General features: G+C 55.5%; 1 protein-coding gene and 1 non-coding gene across 6 annotated transcripts in view; one reads left to right on the forward strand and one right to left on the reverse strand.

The window, feature by feature from the left end:
* The window catches only part of SIPA1L3 (signal induced proliferation associated 1 like 3), a 254,183-nt gene extending 241,779 nt beyond the window's left edge, over nucleotides 1–12,404 (forward strand). For 4 of the 5 annotated variants that reach the window (XM_061388094.1, XM_061388093.1, XM_061388096.1 and 1 more), the window contains 4 exons: nucleotides 2,877–3,020; nucleotides 6,778–6,913; nucleotides 8,586–8,667; nucleotides 10,199–12,404. In XM_061388094.1, coding sequence (XP_061244078.1) covers nucleotides 2,877–3,020; nucleotides 6,778–6,913; nucleotides 8,586–8,667; nucleotides 10,199–10,342 — 506 coding nt within the window. In that variant the 3' untranslated portion in view covers nucleotides 10,343–12,404. Of the gene's footprint in view, nucleotides 1–2,876; nucleotides 3,021–6,777; nucleotides 6,914–8,585; nucleotides 8,668–9,152; nucleotides 9,886–10,198 lie in introns of those variants that run through there. The other variant, XM_061388097.1, reaches the window with a different exon arrangement.
* Nucleotides 3,471–3,575, reverse strand: LOC133231233 (U6 spliceosomal RNA). The gene has a single exon (XR_009731107.1). It is a non-coding gene; the product is annotated as a U6 spliceosomal RNA (small nuclear RNA).
* Nucleotides 12,405–14,571: the final 2,167 nt, after the last annotated feature.

Here is a 14,571-nt window from a genome sequence, read left to right on the forward strand (position 1 = left end):
GTTTAAACTCCAGAGCCCCTGTTCTGCCCCTCCGTTGCCTTCTTCCCACTGTCTCCAGCCCCTGGTCTGGGCCAGGCTCTGCTGTAGGCTCTGGGCACCCAGCAGTGGGGGGCACACAGCACCTCTGCCCTGGTGGCACTGAGCTTCCCGGCGGTTTCTCTTGCTTCCCTGATCTTCACTCTGTGTCTCCTTCATCAGCCTCTCGCCTCCACTGCCCTGTCTGTGCCAAAGGCAGGGCCTGGCACGAGGAGGCATTTGACACATGGTGAGAAGGCAAGAGACGGGCCAGGGCAGGAGGGTGCACAGAGATCACAGACAGACAGACAGAGCGCCTGCCTGGCTCTACCTGTACTTTCAGTCGTGTCAAAGATGCTGCCTCCTCCAGGAAGTCCTCTCCCTAACCAGGCTGAGTCAGGCAGCTCCTCTGGGCACCCCTTGCCCCGGCTCCCTCCCGTCCCGTCATGCTGTCTCAGCCTTGTGTTTCCCCATCACAGCCCCTCTCTCTCCCGGTGGTCACTGTGTGGGAATGAGTCTGTCTCCCCCGCTGGACTGGAGACTCCCTAAGAGCAGGGCCCAGGGTTGTTTGGGTCCTTACAGTGACCGCAGCCCAGGGCCCTCTCTCTCATGAAATACACACACACACACACACACACATATCCTTCTCTGTGCCCATCTGACTCTCCTGTCCTCCTGAACCTGAGAGTCCCATCTGGCTGGGGCCCCAGGCCTTTCCACATCTCCACGCCTGCTCGAGAGCCCTTCCCAAGCCACGTCGGGGCTGAAGAGGGGCTGTCAGCCCGGTCCCAGGCTCCGCTGATGAAGAGCCCTCAAGGCCAAGGAGCCTCTCACGAGGCAGTGCCTGAGATGACTGGCGTGGCAGAGGCAGCTGCTCCCGCAGTCCCCACCTGCTCGGCTGTGAGACACTAGGAGGCTGGAAATGGGAGCGTGGGGATCGAGGACGTCCTTCAGCCTGCCTTCTCATCCATTCCCCTGAGCATTCATTCACTTGCCAACTAGCACCTCGCATCCTGAGAGCCGGGTGGCCCGAGATTGTGGTCAGGTCCTGACCTCACAGCTGTAACCTCCCTGTGCCTATAGAGAAAAAGCACCCACCTCACTGAGTTAATCCGAGAATCAAGCTAGTACATGGAAAACACCAAACTCAGGGCCTGATATGCAGTAAGCGCTGAAAAACACTCTAGCTGTTGATGTATTTATTTGTCAGTGTTTTGTCGCCAGGAGAGAGCATTCTAACCTCTCATCAGTCAGGTTTTTGTCTCTGAACTAAGACATGAACAGGGAGCCTCTCAAGACCAATGCCGCATGGGGCTGGGTCAGCGTCAGGCCCCACATGTTAAAATCAGGTGCCCCCACCAGCGAGAGAGAGGGTGCAAGGCAGCTAGCTTCCTGCTCTGAGCCCCAGTCACCCGCTCTGTCACGCAGGGTCATAGTAGCTCTTCCCTCCTGGCTAATTTGGGGGAGTGGGGGCTAAGAGATGATCGCTGTAGTACCCGGTGTGGTGCCCGGCAAGAGGATGAGCCTAGGGTACATGGAGCAGGCCCAGCCTTTCTTGCCGGAGTCACCGCCTGACCTCCGTGCTTCACCGTCGCCCTCTGCCCTCCCCTGTAGGGTCTGTGAGGCCCCAGCGAGTCAGGGCCTAAGCCCCACAGGAGGCCTCCATCTCTGCAGCAGATGTCACTGTTGACACGCTGCTGGTGCCTTCCATCCCTTCCAGCACCCCGAGACTCTTTCTCTGCTTGTCATGTCATGCCTGAACCCACCAGGTCTCCCCACAGTGACCCTAAACCCCAGCCATACCCCAGAGCCCCACGATCTGTCTGCAGCCTGGCATTCTGCCCTCTGCTCCAGACGCACATGGTCTGCACGCCACCCACGGCTCCGTGCGGGTGTCTCAGGCATCTCACACTCACACCTCCAGAAGCCTCCCTTCTGGTCCCGCCCTCAGCCCTCCCAACTCAGTGCCAGCTCCCAGATCCTGAAGTCCTCCCAGAGGCCCCTCTGTCTCACACCCACGTCCACCCTCAGGGACTGCTTTTGGCCCCACCTGCCAGGCAGACCCAGGACCTTGTCCCTCCAGCCGTACCGGGTCCTGTCTGCCTTCATCTCCCTCCTGGACCATCCCAGGAGCCTCCTCACAGCCTCCCTAATCCCCCCACACAAAGCTGGAGGGACTCAGTGGATACCTGCAACAGCTCAGAACCCTCCTGTGGCTCCATCTCACTCAGGGAAGCGATACGGTTCTTGTCATAGCCCCCAGGGGCCCTGCGCCATCCGGCCCTGTCAGCACCTTCTGTCCCGGCCACGCGGGCCTCCTCTTTTTTTTAAGTTTGTCTGTGCCGGGTCTTAGTTGTGGCGTGTGGGATTTAGTTCCCTGACAAGGCATCAAATCTAGGTCCCCTGCAGTGGAAACATGGAGTCTCAGCCACTGGACATCTACAGGAGTACCCTCCTTGGTGTTTCTTAAACGTCCAGGCACGTTCCCGCTTTAGGGATTGATTTCTCACACTGGTTGGTTCATCTGCCCAGAATGCTCTTCTCCCAAGGTGTACCCCCTGACCACACCCCAACAGCCTCGCCTCCTTCTGAGTTTTGTACAAAAGGCCATCTTCTCCACGAGGCCTCCCCAGCACCCCATTTCAAATCATACCCACATAAATATCCAAGACTCCTACCCCCTTACCCTGCTGGTTGTTTTCCTTGGCATTTATCATCTAATAAATATAATTTATTCATTTAATTATATATAAGTGTAACAGTTATGTAACGTTACATAATTGTATGGGGAGTGTAAAGGAACGTGTTCATTTCTTTATTTCTCCCACGCTGTCACTCACACCCATCCTCTCCCCACCCAGCCACCATCTCAGCCTCCGAGCTCTCACTGGCCGACGGGCGGGACCGGCCCCTGCGGCGTCTGGACCCGGGAATGATGCCGCTCCCTGACACAGCTGCTGGCCTCGAGTGGTCCAGCCTGGTGAACGCAGCCAAGGCCTATGAAGGTAGGCGCCTTCCACTCAACCCCAGCAGATCCCACTCCCTTCTCTGTTCTGGAAGGATCCACAGAGGGCATTGAAGCTTTTTGTTTTTTCTAGCTTACTATATTTTACTTGTGCCTCTATACTGCTGTGCTCAGCCGTGTCTGACTCTTTGTGACCCCATGGACTGGAGCCCACGAGGCTCCTCTGTCCATGGGATTCTCCAGGCAAGAGTACTGGAGTGGGTTACAGTTTCCTCCCCTAGGGGATCTTCCCGACCCAGGGATCAAACCCATGTCTATTGCATTGGCATATGGGTTTTTACCACAGAGGCACCTGGGAAGCCCACTCAGCCTCTTTGTCAACATTACCTTTTCTTTCTTTTTTTTTTTTTTTTGTCAAACTGGGCCTTTTTCTAAGAAGGAAGATGTGTTTTCTTTTTAATTTACTTTCTAATTGGAAGAAAATTGCTTTAAAAATATGGAGCACTTCACGAATTTGAATGTCATCCTTCTGCAGGGGCTATGCTAATCCTCCCTGTCCACCCACTTTTAGTGTATGTGCTGCCAAAGCGAGCACGGCCTCGAGGCTTTAAAGGGGGACACACTCAGGTTCCAGGATCAGGGGAGGCCAGGGTTCACATCCTCCCTGTCACTTGCTCACTGTGCAGTCCTGGGCAAATGTCTTCGTCTCACTGATGCCCCCAGCTAGCTTGTCTACAAAACAGGAACGAGACTGTACCCACTGCCTAGGGCCACAGGGAGGAATCTATGAAAACTGTTTATAAAACTTGTCATCACAGAACATGCCATCAACAGAGAGTGCTCCCTGTTACTATTTTAGTGCTGAAGTGTAGTGATCCCAGTTGTACTTAGATGTACTTTGGCTACAAGTGGCAGAAAATCCAGTGACTTAAACAAGGTTTTATGCAGTGAAAATTCCAGGGGTGGGCAGTGAGGCTGGTGGGTAGTAAAAATTTCTGGGGTGATCATTTCTGATTAGGGTCAGGTTCCTTCCCCTACTGCTCTGCCATTCCTGGGGACCTCACCCTCACAGTTGGGCTGCCAGAGCTCTGGCCATCACGTCCAGCTCTGCCCGCAGGTAGAGACGGACACCCACCCCACCCCAACCCCACTTGAAGGATGCTTTCCATAGCCTCACCTTCCCCCTGCACTTACATCCCATTGGCCTGAGTGTCATGGCCACACTTTGCTACAGGGCAGGCTGGGGAATGAGGACCTGTGCACGGCTGAAATTTGGGATCTATTATTACGGAGAAAGAGAAAACAGACCATAAGACAGCTAGCTGTCTCTACCATTTCCATCCCACGTGTCCTTGGGCAAGCACCTTTACCTTTCTCAGCCTCGGTTTCCTCATCTGTGAAACCCTGACAGATAAGGATATATTCTTCTGGCTCAATTTTCATCTTTTAGGCCTCAGCTTTGCAGTCCCTCCTCTAGGAAGCCCTCCCTCATATCCCTTAGTCTGGATCAGACACCTCCTCCTGTTTCCCATGGCCCTGACCCCTCAGCCTGTGCCTTGGCTTTCTTTTTAATTAATTAATTAATTTGGTTGCATCAGGGCTAAGTTGCAGCACTCAGGCTTCTCTAGTTGTGGCTCAGGGGCTTAGTGGCCCCAAGCATATGGGATCTTAGTTCCCTGACCAGGGATTGAACCTATGCCCCTTGCAGTGGAAGTAGAGAGTCTTAATCACGGGACCATCAGGGATGTCCCCTGCAGTAAGCTGTTTTTAAAAAGTAAAGGAGAAGGGGCTTCCCTATTGGCTCAATTGTAAAGAATTCTCCTACCAGTGCAGGAGACTTGGGTTTGATCCCTGGTACAGGAAGATCTCAAATGCGCATGGCAAACGCCAGGCACCACAACTACTAAGCCTGTGCTCTAGAGCCCGGGAGCCACAGCTGCTGAGCCCATGTGCTGCGACTACTGAAGCCCGTGCGCCTAGAGCCTGCGCACCACCACAGGAGAAGCCAGCACAGTGAGAAGCCCTCGCACCGCAACTAGAGAATAGCCCATGCACAGCAGCGAAAACCCAGAGCAGCCAAAAGTAAGGTTTTTTTTTTTTTTAATGTGAAGGAAAAGAGTGCTCAGGAGAATTAAAAACCAGAGAGATCACAGGGCAGGAACCCCAAGGTATGTTGAAGTGTGTTGAAAGGTGTTGAAACGGGTGATGGGTTCATGACCCATGATGCTCTTTTCTCTGCTTTGGGGCCTATTTGAAACTGTTTATATAAAAGCATTTTCAAGAAGCATAAATAGTGAATCCAAGATAGAAAACAGCAGCTATAAAGGATGTTATTTAGAGAATGGGGGAAATTTCCAGGTGGTTGTCTATTAGACGATAATAGCATGTCAGCGTCAACTTGCCTGAGGACGATATTGTGTAGGAAATATGTAGGAGCATCTCTTTCCTTTCTGGAGACGTGTCGTAAAGTACTCATGGGTGAAGTACCAGGATGTTGGTACATTCCCTTCCCCAATGGTTAGGGAAGGAAACACGCACAAATGCAGGAAGTAAGTGTGGCATAACCATTAACAGTGGGTGGATCTTGGGGAAGGGCATTCAGGTTTTCACTGTGCTGTTCTTGGAGCCAGGAGTTAGAAATAAAGGAGCCCGCCTTTGCCTCCCTGGGAGAGGCTCAGCCCCTCCTGTTTGCTCTGTCCTAGGACTCACTTAGTGAGAAGTGTTAGTCGCACGGTCGTGTCCTACTCTTTGTGACCCCCACGGACTGTAGGCCACCAGGCTCCTCAGGTTGGGATTCGCCCAGAATACTGGAGTGGGTTGCCATGTCCTTCTCCAGGGGATCTCCCTAACCCAGGGATTGAACCGGGGTCTCCTGCACTGGGCTTCCCTGTGGCTAAGCTGGTAAAGAATCTGCCTGCAATGCCGGAGACCTGGGTTCTATCCCTGGGTTGGGAGGATCCCCTGGAGAAGGGAAAGGCTACCCACTCCAGTATTCTTGTTTGGAGAATTCCATGGACTGTACAGTCCATGGGGTCACAAAGAGTCGGACACGACTGAGCAACTTTCACTTTCACTTCTGCGTTGCAGGCAGACTCTTTACCGTCTGAGCCACCAGGGAAGCCCCAGGACTCACTCAGCCAGCCACTCTTTGGATGCATTCAGACTGTTTTCGATTTCTGCCATCATAGAAGGACCACCTAATGGTCCTATGTGAAAATGCAGGCACTGGCTCAGGCCCTGCCCCCCCGAGCCAGTCATGCGTCTGGAGGATGGGACCCGGGCATCTTTGCTTTAACCACCAGCCCCATGAGACTGTTTCTCTCTTCCGTATACCTGATAGTCTCTGTCTGGTGTCTCTCTTTGCTTTGGAAGTTCCACAGACATCCTCAGAATTAGGACATAATGAATCCCTGTGTCCTCATCAGCCAGTGTCAACGCCATCCACTTCCAGCCATTTTCCCCCCTCACCATTATTGACAAAACCAGGCCATTTCAGCTGAATTGGGGCAGTTCCTTGCCCACACTGCACTCAACTCCTTTCTCTGTCCCTTGTATTTTGTATAAACTGGTCGTCAGATCCGGAGGCTTTCTCAGAAACAGGACGGAATATTGTGTTTGTGTCCTGACTTGGTTTGGTTTTTTGGCAAGAATCCATCCTGTATGCCTGTGTGATCTAAGCGGGTGTGATTGGGGAGTGTCCTGGGGGTTTGCGGGAAGGGATTGGCCGTTGCGGGGGGAGGGGTGGTGTGAGGAGGAGCTGGGAGCCCAGCCGACCACTGCGCCCCTCTCCCCCGCAGTGCAAAGAGCCGTCTCGCTGTTCTCTCTCAACGACCCAGCTCTGAGCCCGGACGTCCCGCCTGCACACAGTCCTGTCCACAGTCACCTGAGCCTGGAAAGGGGGCCCCCGACCCCCAGGACCACCCCTACCATGAGGTGAGGCTCCCCTACCCCGCCGTCCAGGCAGGAGGCCACCCTGCAGGTCCCCCACCCCCTCAGCAGTAGCAGGAGGGGCAGCCACTGCCTCATCTAACAGACTTTGGGCTCATCTACTCGCTGGGGCCCAGCGGGGACCGAGCAGTGTCGGTCCTGACCTCACATGGAGGCCCTGTCTCCTCGGAGGCCCTGTGCTCCTCACAGCACAGTGATCATTGTTCTGCTGCTTTGAAAATCGATAAGCGGTACCCCCAGTTTTCCCTGCCCGCTGCCTCACATCCGCCCCCTCTGTCCACCCCACTCCCAGCCTCCAGCCTGCCCTGTCTGCCCCCGGGTCTCCTCCTCTGCAGGTTCCTAAATTACGTGCCGGTGCCCCTGACATTTCTCTCTCACCTCGCCCCTGGCAGGCCCCGGGGCAGGACTGTCTGGGGACCCAGCGGTGACTGGAGCCCGAGCCCTGTCCTCACAAGGCTTCCGGGGGCGGGGAGGCGGGCGGGAGGCAGGCCTCTCCCATTTGTCATCTCACATTCGGTGCAGCATGTTTGAGTGCACTAGCTTGGCAGAAAATAGAATCACAAAGAGGGAGAGAGGATGGAAATGGCAGGCTTGCATGTCCGTGGATTTAAATAGTGCATTCCACACTCAGCTGCATGCTTCACTGTGCGGAGTGACGTGTGCAACAGTAGTGCAGTCTACTGTATGGGCAGTTGAAGCGCTTTTCGGGGGTGGTTTTGACTCTTCTTGTTTTTCACTTCACACCCTGGCTTTAGACCTCCACAAAGACTGGCCCCGCTGTCACAGCAGAGCTGGGCAGCTCCGAGACGGGGCACTGCAGTGGGCTTGGGAACAGGGGTTGTGTAGAAATGCCAGGACCTGTTGCTTCCCGGCAGACTCCTGGACTCCTTTTGCCCTGAGCTGCTGACCGCCTCCCCCTGTGACTGCAGCTCCCCCAGAACAGGGAGGAAAGAGTGGGGGGCACGTGGGGAGTGGGCAGCGAGTCCTTCCCGCTCCTTGGGCGGACGCCCTGCCTCTCTTCTCATCCATCCCAGGTGCGTGCGTTCCCACCGCACCCAGAGGAGCCTTCTGCAAAAAGAGGCTTTTCCCTTCCTCTGCAGGGGCCAGGCAGGCCCAGAATGGGGGAACCCACTCAGGAGGAGCCACAGGCTGGGGTCCTGGGTACAGCGTCCCTGCCTGAGCCGCTCAGACTTTACACATCACGGGAGGGCTCTCAGGAACGAGGGCTGTTACCATCATCCGTCTGGTTACTAGTACTGCCCCCAGGCAGGCCCTCCTGCTCCCGTGCCCGCTTACACACCCCAAGTGCCGGCTCCATGCTAGGGCTTGCTGCTGGGTGCTAGCGTGCTGGGTGGGTGGGTGTGGGGAGGGGGCTTTGTACCACGCTGCCCCGGCTGGCGGGAGATGGGAGGAATTCCTCCTGGAAGCGCACGTTTGGTCCCTCTGCAGGGGCACCACCGCTCACTTCAGGCCTGGTGCTCCCATCCCCACCAGGTGAGGAGCCCGCCCCAGGTGGAGCGCAGCCTTCACCCCCCAGGCACCCCTGGTACTCCAGCCAGGAGAGGACTCCCTGGAGCCTCAGGGATAAGAGGGGCCTGTAGCCCGGACTCCTCCCAGCTGTGGGCGGAGATCCTGACCCCGCCCCCTGCCTTTGCAGCGAGGAGCCACCCCTGGATCTGACAGGCAAGGTGTACCAGCTGGAGGTAATGCTGAAACAGCTGCACACGGACCTCCAGAAGGTAAGGCCGCCAGGCAGCTGCCTCACATGGCACTTCCCGGATGCCTGGGGGGTGGGCAACAAGGCTGGGGCTCCCATCTCCACCCCCCATCCCATCTGTTCTAGGAGAGGCCACCCAGCTCTGAATGTAGTCATGAGTGAAGAGCTTGATGGTAGGGAAGGCTGGTAACGCACCTAGAAACTCTTAGAAGGAGAATAAGTTGGCCCAACCTTTTTGGAGGGCGGTCAGACCATATCTGTCAAAACCGTAATCGTGTACCTTGTCGACCCAGCAGTTTCACTGTGAGAATTCGTCCAATAGAATTCCCAGCACGGGCACGAAGAGTCCTGTGAGCAGGGGTGTTCACTGCTGTACCGCTGGCCCTAAAAAACTGGAGCCAGTGCAGCTGTCTGTTCACAGGAGAACAGTGACGTAAATGACAGGACAGCCATGCCGGGGAATGATCTGCTGCGAATTAGTCATGGCAGAAATCTATATATTCACAGACATACAGAAGAAGTCCAGTAACTCAAGGAGAAAACTCAGCATGCAGCAGACCTGCTTCCTAGAACACTGCAACACTTAAAAAATGTCTCCCAGCTGTGGGTCAGAGGGCTGTCTAGAAGGTGACATTCCAGATTGTTCCTTATCTCCAGAGTGTTGGAGAATGAGGAAAAATAAGTGTGGAAGAGACTCTTGCTTATTGTTTTACATACTTCTGGGTAAAGGGCCAGAAGGTGGCCAGGTACAATGTGGAAGCCTCAAGCACAGGAATCGTGGGGGCTCAGGTTCAAATCGCACCCCACCATGTAGGGCTGTGTGACGCTGCATGTTCCCCTGTCCTGAGAGGGCAGCCCTGCGTCCATGTCCCAGCCCCGTCCTCCCTGCATGAGGAGGTCTGGTCTCCTTTCCTGGTCCGGGAAAATAGGGGTCGCAACATCCCACAACCCTTGGGTGGCTGCAGGGCTGGAATGAGGTGATCATAGTAACTGTCACACAGTTACTCCACTTCAGGCTGTGTGCTGAGAGCTCAATATGCGTGACCTCAGGGAAAGCTCTCAACCGCCCCTTTCACAGTTTCCTTGTTTTGTTTTTTTGACGGAGCAGTGGGGCATGTGGGATATTAGTTTCCCAACCAGGGCTGGAACCCGCACCCCCTGCCTTGGAAACTTGAAAACGTAGAGTCTTAGCCACTAGACCGCCGGGCAAGTCCTGTCAACCCCCGCCCTACCCATCCCCCCCCCCCCGCCCTACCCATCCCCCCCCCCGCCCTACCCATCCCCCCCCCCGCCCTACCCATCCCCCCCCCCCGCCCTACCCATCCCCCCCCCCCGCCCTACCCATCCCCCGCCCCGCTTTTAGAACTGGGGAAACTGGGGCCCAAAGAGTTTGACCCAGAGAGGGTCAAACAGGCCCATGAGGTGACCCGCCTGAGGTTACTCAGCTGCTGAGAAGCAGAGCTGGGGTTTGAACCCTGGCAGCCGGGCAAGGCTCACAGGCCGCGGGGGTCCGTTTAGCGTGCGACCCACTGACACCAGCCCGTGCCCCACAGGAGAAGCAGGACAAGGCGGTGCTGCAGTCAGAGGTGGCCAGCCTGAGGCAGAACAACCAGCGGCTGCAGGAGGAGTCGCAGGCCGCCAGCGAGCAGCTGCGCAAGTTCGCGGAGATCTTCTGCAGGGAAAAGAAGGAACTCTGAGGTGCAGAGGCCACTGCCCCCACCGGCCGCCTGGGCAGGCGTGGGCTCCTGCCCTCCTCTCCCTCGGCCCGGCCCCTGGTCACAGGCGTGGCCAAGATTCTGCAGCCCAGGCCCCACTGCCCTTCCAAGCACAGGGACGCTTGGGGCAGCAGTGGGGCCTGAGGGAGGCCTCCCCGGGCTGTCTGCTCGTGGTCCTCGAGCCCCAGGGGGCAGTGTGGTCTCCAGCCTCCCTCTGAGCTGCTCTCTCTGGTTCCTGGGGGCTGGGCCCATGCCCACACCACCCCCAGGGGGCCCGTCCCACCCTCCCCACCCAGCCTCTTCCTAGGACCAAGCCATCGGAAGCTGTAGGAAGAGGGGAGGGCAGGAGCGAGTCTCCAAACCCCACAGCTCCAGTTCACAAACCACGTTTCCTCACCATGTCCAACAGTATCTGGGCTGGTGGGGCCATGACCCCTGCATGAAAAAGCATGGTGGGAAACCGGCCCACCAGCGTGGAAGCGGGGCCAGGGCTCCCCATCCTCGGTGCACTGGCTCCAAAACGCATGGACTTTGCCCCCTCCCCACCCTATCCTCCAAAAAGCAACCAGGAGCACTTTCTTAGAGTTTCATTTATTTTCTTGAGGGGAGGGGATCCCAGAATGGAAAGAGGAAACGCCAGCATTCCAGAGTTAACTTCTTTGAAGGGGAAGCTATTTGCACACTTGGGACCATTTCCACAGTCTTTTTCGACCAGTCCCCAGACTGCCAGAGGCCGCGGCGCCTGGGCCCCTCCACCTTCGAGCTACTGACGCGGCCGGGCCTAGCGGCCCCCGCTCCTCCATCAGCCCCGGCCTCTTCTGGACACCAGGAGGGCCTCCACCGAGCCCTCAGATCAGGGCTGGAGAGAAACAGCCTTCATCTCTTCTCTGCTTCCGTTTTCCCTTTACAAGCCCCCCAGCCCATCTCGCAGGCCCCCAGCAGCAACACTGGCGCCCCCCGGGGAACACTGCAGTGCGCACCCCCACTAGACGCTGGTTCTCCAAAGGCAATAAGGGGCAGCTGGCCAGGCAGCCGGGCCAGTGTGGTACTACGCTGCTCACCCAGGAAACAGAGCTTCTTTTTTTTTTTTCCTTTAAAAACAAACAAGAAAATATATATATATATATTTATTTTTTCATGTAGAGTTGCGCCAGAACAAGTCTGTATGGTCACACAATCTGTGGATTCCCCCAACCTCAAACTGAGGATCGAGGCTCGTTCCTGCTCCCAGTGGGCTGGGGCTCAGTGGGGGGACTCAGAGGGACGCAGGCCTGGGGACCCTGCTCCAAGCAGCACACTCCGACTGGGAGGCCAGCGCCAGGCGGCCCAGCCCCACGTCCAGAGACCCCCACCACCACCTCTCTGGGGCCAGAAACCTCAGGGGAGGAGGCCCACACAGGACACAGACTTTTAAGGAGCAGGAGAAAAGGACCCTGGTCCTGCACCCCCCCGCAACCAACCTCTGGCCCCTGAAGCGACACTGCAGTCCCACAAGAAGAGCCCTCGGACCTGCCATCTCCTCTGCCCCAGGAAGGGTTCGGGGAGCGGCCCGCGGGGTCCTCAGCCCTGGCCAACTACTGTGATGTCTCTGCCCCTCTTCCCGGATGGATCCCTCTTGGAAGGGTTCTCCAGGATCACCCACCCCACCCCCACCCCTTTCCTCCTCAGCCCCTAACCTGGAGCCTGTCCCGCCCCACCCTCTTTTTTTAAGTCATCTATCTTCAGACCATTTGAATCATCTTGAGGACCTAATCATGTACATTGACACATGTAAATTAGGATTTTTGGTTTTGTTTCCTGTTGTTTTTTAAGGATCTCTGCAAAGCACATCTATTTAATTCAAGTTTGGTGAAGATAGCAGCAGGGTTTTTTGTGTGTGTGTTTTTTTCCCTCTTTTTTTCCCTCAATATGTTGATTTGTTTCATCTGGATTTTTTTTTTTAATTCTTTATTGTCTTTCCCTCCCCACCTCCCCTCCCCATTCCAGTCTTGAGATTTTCTGGCATGTTTCTGGAGGTTTCAAAGGAAATAAATGTTTCATAGAAGTGGCCTGTGTGTTCACTAGCTGAGCAGCCCCACGGAGTCCCTGACAAGAGGGGGTGTGATCCAGCATCAGCCTCTTGTCCCAAACACCATCACCCCCAGCGCACACACACCTCTAAGAACCCAGGAGCACCATTCTCACCAACTTCTCTTTCTCAAAACCCTAGCGACAGAAATCCAACACTCAGAATGCAAGAAACATAGTGAAAAGCACAAAATACTAACCCCTGGACCGCCAAGGGATTCCTTCAAATGTAAGAAATTCTTAAAAAGAGGGAGGTTCTACCCTCACAAGTCATATACTGGAGGCCCAAAACCCAGACCTGGGGCTTCCCTGGTGGTCCAGTGGTTAAGAATCCGCCTTGCGATTCAAGGGACTCGAGGTCAATCCCTGGTCCGGGAAGATCCCACGTGCCTTGGAGCAAGTAGGCCCACGTGCCTCATCTACAGAGACTGCACTTTGGAGCCCAGGAGCCTCAACTACCAGGCACTGCAGCTAGAGAAGGCACTGCAGTGAGGAGTCTGCACGCCAGAAGAGAGTAGCCCCCGCTCTTCACAACCAGAGAAAGCCCAAGCACAACCAGGAGTAAATGCATTGAGACAGAAAAGTATTTTTTTTAAATAACGGTCAGCTTGATCTTGGCTGGCCTTGACTTGCAGTGGCTTGAAGCAGGATTTCTGTTCCTGGTCAGAGATTGATGAATCCTAACCACTAGACCACCTGGGACAGTGGCCAGTGAAGGCCCTGGCCCGTCAGCTGTGTAGAAATGGATTTCCACAGAGACGGAAAGTACTGAAATAAGTGTTCATTAGGAGGAAAAAGAGTACAGTCCGTGTGGATCAGACACATGGGTGGGCTCAGAGAAAGTCTCGCCCTCCTGGTAGTTTGAATTACTTTTTCGGGGCATTTCTTCAGGGTTCCTCTGGCCGGTCATCTTGCATTGCCTGGTTCCGAGTCCCTCTCTGGTTTATCCCAGGCTCCTCTCCTGTGTGCCCAAGCATCTCTTAGCCAAGATGGATTCCAGCAGAGAGGCCTATGGGTAGGAGTTGACATCACTTACTATGAGGTGACGCCCCTTCCTTTTGACCTCCAAGGAGCCTTTCTGCTCATGTGTAGTGGGGAAAGTCTACTTGACTTGGAGAATAAAGAATGTGTGGTCTTATCTTTTATCTGGGCAGGGTCCAGCTCCTCTCTCTCCTGCTATTTTGAAGGATATTTTGAACAGGGGAGAAGCCAGCTGTTCACCCTGGGGCCCATCTAGCTCTTGCCTCATGCTTTTTAAAATCTGGAGGTGGTACAGAAAGAAAGCTGGATTTTGAGCTTGGTAACTCTGTCCTCAAACTCTGAGCTGCAAGACTCAGAACGGAGGGGCCCCTGCCTCCCAGCTGGGCTGTTGCCCCAGGCCACACCCTCCAGGCGGGCGCTGGCTCATTTGCACCCCCACCTCTCCCAGCCCCATCCCCCGCCCTCGTCTTCTCTCTGCCAGTCGTCTAGTTGGTGGTTTGGAGTGAAGAGCAGCTGCTGCTTCCAGTCCCGGAGCTCCGGGCGGTGTCGGGGTCTTGGAAAGATACTGGTGTCCCCTGGGACCTCAGCCCTGGGCCAGACCCTCCTCTAGGGGCTCTCCTAGCCGGGAGGGGTCCTAAACCCTTGGCCCCAGATCTGCAGCTGCCCTGGTGAAACCCCATGTGCAGTTTGACCCAGCAATCGGGGTCAAACTTATTTTCCAAATCCCAAAATTTGATGTGAGAATCCCATGGTCCAGCCTCTTGTGGGAAGTCTTGAGTCCAACTCCGCCTGGATCCGAGAAGCAATCCCACTACCTCTTGGTAGGCCTGGCCCCACAGCTGGGGCTTTCTGGCCCATCTCCCCATTTACCTGTGCTGGACTTTATTATTTCTGAGCTCATACCTGACACTTCTCTAAGCCAGACCCCCACCCTGCAAAAAAAGAAAAAAAAAAAAACTATTTCCCAAACGGGTACATATCCTTTTTCCAGAGGAGGTGGACCAACTATTTCCACACCTCCTAAAAATTCTAGAGTGTTCCAGACGCCGTCCCTGTCTCCGCCCTCCTTGAGGCTCCATCCTCAACCCGGGCTCCCCTCCCCCAACAGGCACGGAAACGGTAGAACAAGCTGTTCTCACATCCTCTCCTGGCGCCTGTGACAC

This window comes from Bos javanicus, chromosome 18 (assembly GCF_032452875.1).
Source record: "Bos javanicus breed banteng chromosome 18, ARS-OSU_banteng_1.0, whole genome shotgun sequence".
Lineage (NCBI taxonomy): Eukaryota > Metazoa > Chordata > Mammalia > Artiodactyla > Bovidae > Bos > Bos javanicus.